The sequence below is a fragment of the Austrofundulus limnaeus genome, unplaced genomic scaffold, assembly GCF_001266775.1.
Source record: "Austrofundulus limnaeus strain Quisiro unplaced genomic scaffold, Austrofundulus_limnaeus-1.0 Scaffold184, whole genome shotgun sequence".
Lineage (NCBI taxonomy): Eukaryota > Metazoa > Chordata > Actinopteri > Cyprinodontiformes > Rivulidae > Austrofundulus > Austrofundulus limnaeus.
Window position 1 is genome coordinate 724,441 of NW_013952586.1, and position 5,239 is coordinate 729,679.

At 42.3% G+C, this 5,239-nt stretch overlaps 1 protein-coding gene across 1 annotated transcript in view; it reads left to right on the top strand.

Moving 5' to 3' along the window:
- Window positions 1-5,239, top strand: part of mmp28 (matrix metallopeptidase 28) — a 23,194-nt gene that overhangs the window by 13,958 nt on the left and 3,997 nt on the right. The window contains exons 4-5 of the mRNA XM_014018180.1: window positions 3,054-3,275; window positions 3,419-3,664. Of these exons, the coding sequence (XP_013873634.1) occupies window positions 3,054-3,275; window positions 3,419-3,664 (468 nt within the window). The remainder of the gene's footprint in view (window positions 1-3,053; window positions 3,276-3,418; window positions 3,665-5,239) is intronic.

Consider the following 5,239-nt stretch of genomic DNA (forward strand, 5'->3'; position numbering starts at 1 on the left):
AAAAAAAAAAAAAAACTTTATGACCCCAGCTTTATGACGTCCTGTGGACGTTACAGCAAATTCACCCCATGGTCAGACCATACAAACAACCTCAGAGCTCCAGCTCAGACTCCACAGACCTCACTCAGCAGGTTGAAAGTTAAAGTTCAGTTAGAAAAAGAGAAGAAAATCCCATTCACCTAAAAAAAAAATAAAATAAAATAAAGCTCTTTAAAGCTGCATCTAAATGACTTCTGGAAATAGGTCCTTTGGACAGATGACACCAAAGTAGAGATGTTTACCCATACCCACTCCACAACAGGAAGGATATTGTAGCTGTGAGGCCAAAGTGGTGAASCTTTATTTATCACATTTGCAAGAAAATAGATTTCAACAAAAAGGAAGATGAAAGGAAATGAAGCATCATGAAAAGGAAGCTTGGAAAGAAAGGACATATTATAATGAAGTATTACCAGAAATATTCACAACCATATTTATTGTACATGTATATGTGTAATAGAACTAATACTTTATGTTTGAGCAAGTACTTCATGACATCCTTTAATGACCTAGGTTTTCATGACATGCTGTTCATCTGCAGACAGAATGATTAAAGTCAGAACAAGATTTGCTAACAACAGTCATTCTTAGATATCACTTGTGTTYATCTTTGTGTTTTCCATTGACCTTGTATCAAATCTTGCTAAGATGACATAATGGTGTTTGTTAATATATATATGAGGCCTCTCGAGACACAGTGTTCAACAGTTCAACAGTAGTGTGGAGAGACAGTGTTCAACAGTAGTGTGGAGCGGCAGAGGCACAGAGACAGGCCAGGTTGTTCTCTGTGTTCCTGTTGTTGCAATAAAACTCAGCTGATCATCTCACGGAGTACCTTCATTCATGGACCACGTATTTCTGTCTTTGTTAAATAAATACTGCCATAACAAGAATGATGTACTATTTCTGCAAACCCGTATGAATTGGTGTGTTACCCACATCAGGTTTTAGGTCATTTTAGCCAACAGCTGAGTCGTGGTGCAGCAGGACAATTGTTTTTATAATGTTTTGGTACATAAAAGAGCAAGAGGCTGGACTGTAGAAGCATCTTTTCCTGTTTGKTTTGCTTAACTTTTAATAGAAAACACAGTTTCAAACAGAAACAGTGCTRATTTACATAGTTAATGAGTTTTGCTAAGAGCAAACCAGAACCCTCTCAGACTCTGGCTTTTGGACTAATTGATTTATGATTTTCTTCTTTGGTTTGGAGAACTTAGTGTTTCTTTATTTTATTCTCTTTAAGGATGTGGGTGACCGCAGTGTTGCGTGGAGGTTAGGTCCAGATGCCTCAGAACCCAGGGCTGCTGCTGGATGAGGTTAACACAACGCTTCTTTTCTGTCATGATTGATGAGTCTCACTGCGGTGCCAACTCAAATAAATGAACTTCACAAGAGTCCAGTTTAGGCTCCYCTTCAACCTCCTCCTTAAATTTTTACATGTTGTTCCAGTTTTGTTTTGTTTTTTAAGTAATTATTTCAAGACACGCCTCACTCTCCAAATGTTTTCACCTTGTTTAAAACTGGTTCCAGTCGGACTCTTTCAGACAGTGGGAGCCAGCAGCTGAAAGCCTCATATCTTCTAATGACTGCTTCCTGTGTGGACGACCATGTTTGTGTGTTTGGTATTATACGTGTGCTTTGATTCTACTTTACGGTTTTATTTAATCATGTGTATACGGACAGATTAGAGCGGCGCAAATGACAGAAGGAGTGCAGTTAACCCCTCTTTTTCTGTCCCAGAACAAATGGAGGAGGCTTGTGAAGAKTGTAATAACATGTCGGTAAAGAAACCACAGACACGTGTTGAARTGAAGTGTTTGTCGGTTTACACAGCTGCGAGCCGACATGCTTAACATCGTGTCATCTGGCCAGGTTAGCTTCAGTGGCTCTGCTTCAAAGGATGGAGGTGGGATTTCTGACGTGTGAATGGATGAGACGGGACGTGAGAGGTGGCAGGTCACAGGCATAGGARCCCATAAAGTGTTCAAACATGATGGCAGTAAATAKAYCAGTGGTTTCCAAACTTTTYAKCTTYTGACCCACAAAATAACAGYAGCAGAGACCTGTGCCCCCAGCTATTTTTGGATGATAAACATTTGTATCAGGTCAACTAAACATGGGCATAGTAACAATATTTTTGTTGTACTACATTTATCCATTTTAAACACACTAACCTCACTCCTTTGTGACAACTAAGACAAAAATGTAATTAATTCAGAAAATCTTTTCAGGACCCCACCTTGCTGTTTCGGGACCCCACTTTGGGTCCCGACCCCAACTTTGGGAAACACTGAAATAGATTATATTACAGCTCTTCAAACTGATTGCAGCGTCTGACACAAGGCAGTTTGTCATCATTGATCCCTGAGCTCACTTTGCTTTTGTTTTATTGGAGGATTTAGCTGTTTGTTCTCCGCACACTTTGTGCTATTTTAGCTGTTTRTAYATCAAAATGTTCAGCTCGTTCAGAAGGTGTGTGCTACTCCTGGGTTTTGCAACTTTTATACTTTTATAAATATTTAGCATTATTTACAAATATTTTCTCTCAGTAATGCATTAAGGTATTTTAATTTCTTCAAAAACATCCTGAAATCTGCTTCAGTGTTGCTCTAATTTGGTCTTTTTAAGCTACTACCTTTAGATTTTAACAAAGCATCGTGTTCTGCTAGCTTTAACTGTTGGAGTTGTCTTAATTCAAAATATCKGCTACAGTTAATTAGTCTTAGCAAACACAAAAATGGCTTTAGGTCAATGAGTTTCACAGAAATTAAGCTAAAGGTGTGGTAGTAGCTGAGAGCTCCAACTCATGAAGCACGAACAGATTGTGTGAGATCTTKGTTGAAAACAAGGTGCTGGGTGACAAGCATTCAGGAAAGTATTATGCAGTTTGTTTTGAGTTCTGGAGTTGTGTAATTGTGGTGTTCTATGTCATTTTGTAGTTTATATTTGTAATCTTTGCTGACAGGAATCTGTGAACACGTCAGATCTGAGCTTCATGTTTCTCTGCTCTGCAGCTGAGAAGTGGCACAAGCACCGTCTGACCTACCAGATGGTAAACTGGCCTCGCCGCCTGTCTCTGGGCTCCGTGCGGCTGGCGGTGAGCGCTGCCTTCCAGCTGTGGAGCAACGTGTCCAACCTGGTGTTTCAGGAGGCCCCCGAAGGCCCCGCAGACATACGCCTGGCTTTTTACGAGGGGGACCACAACGACGGGGCCAGTAATGCTTTCGATGGACCAGGTCAGGCTCGACACTCTTCCATCCAATCGTGCCCGTGTTTAACTTTTGCAATTCTTATTGCTCTGCTCAGGTATTTAAACAAGCAAGTATCAAACTAAAACACTGAAGAAGGAAGGGGGGTCATAAATACGTCTGATGTGCAGGAGGAACCCTGGCCCACGCCTTCCTGCCCCGCCGGGGAGAAGCCCACTTCGACATGGCCGAGCGGTGGACGCTGAACGGACACAAAGGCCACAACCTGTTCATGGTGACGGCCCACGAGATCGGACACACGCTGGGGCTGGAGCACTCACCGGTGCGCCACGCTCTGATGTCGCCGTACTACAGGAAACTGGGCCGCAGCCTGGTTCCCAGCTGGGACGACATCCTCGCCGTGCAGCAGCTGTACGGTAAGAACTGTGACCACACTGACGCTGTTTGTAAGCCTCTAATCTGACACAACATCCTGTCTTTGATTGTTCTCCTGTCACTTCTCTTCTGACCATAGTTCTGTAAAACTTTATCTTCTATAACTCTGGTTCTGACAGGTTGTGTCTGAGCGTTGTGTTGTGACTGTGTGTGTAAAACAGTTTGTGCTTGCTGTTGGTGTGCCGCTCCTCCTGGCATGTGTGAGGCAGGTTTCCACATGTGCCGCTATGCATYGTTTCTTTTCCACGTGTGTAGAAACTAATGTGACTGTAACAGCTTCAGAACGCATCTTGAAGAGGTTCTGCATCACTTCTGTGCACCTCGGTTGTCACGTTACCTCCCCTCTCAGCTTTGGCCCTTTAACCCCCGGTGGGTGAAAACACACACCACTCTGAAGGAATGTTTCCATGGCTCCCACTCGTTTGGATAGTTCAGCTGTGAACYTGAGCTTCAGCTCAAACGCTCGTAGACGGACCAGGTCCAGAAGCCCCCCCGTGTGCACATGTGAGCAGTCCCATCTGCTCTGCCTCTGGACACGCTCTGTCCTCAGGTTCTGGAAGTGGTTTTTATCAGCCTCCCTGCTTCACTCTGCATTAATGAGAAAAAYGCAGAGCTGGCTTTTTAGCTCTGTTCCTCTCAGTGTTTACACTCGTCTCCTGGAGTTATATTGAAATGAACACGTTATAGAAATTAGTGACTGGATTGATTCGTTGTTTGTTTTTGTTTTATACTGAGAAATATTCTAAATCTGAACTCCAGACTCAAATTTCTGAATTTCTTAGCTGACATTTGGGCCATCCTTGTCTTCTAACTACTACTTTTTCAGCTGCTGTTTTAATCACCTTTTAAAGTCTGTTTATTTCTGCCACATTCTGACTGCTAATTTGCAAAAAAAAAGGAAAAAAAAAAGGAAAAATGAATTCTTCCCTTAAAACAGTTTTTTTAAACTGTAAAAGTTTGAACTTTGCTAACATCTGTTTATCCTTTTTTTCATTCATCTCTATTTAACACTGGCCAAGCTTTAAATAACAATATGGTCCATATTTTMTAAATAACCAGTACGAACAGATGTTCATTTTAAGAAATGAGAGTCTGGTGTAAATATTTTAATCAGACCTGGAAAAGATCAGCTTTTTTTATTGTTTCTTAAAGAATTCACAGAAATGTTGTTATCATATCACAGCTGGGTTTTCTCCTGCACCTCCATCAGCCTGTGGCAGTCATTTCTGCAGCTGCTCCCACATGAATGTCAAACAGCTGCACACACACACACACGCACACGCACACACTTGTTTTTATATCCTTGTGGGGCCCGTCCATTGACTTCCACTCATTTTTTGGTAATTTTATATCCTAACCCTGACCACTAACCCTAACCTCACAGGTACCTTCCTGACCCTAAAACTAACCTAAACTCAATTCACACCTTGGTCCTAAACCCAACCCTCACACCCAAAATCAGCCTCCAAAGTTGTGGGTCCCAGGCTTTGGGCCCCACAAGGAGCACCCGGTCCCCACAAGGCTGCATTTTCCTTAAACATGGGCCCCACAATGTA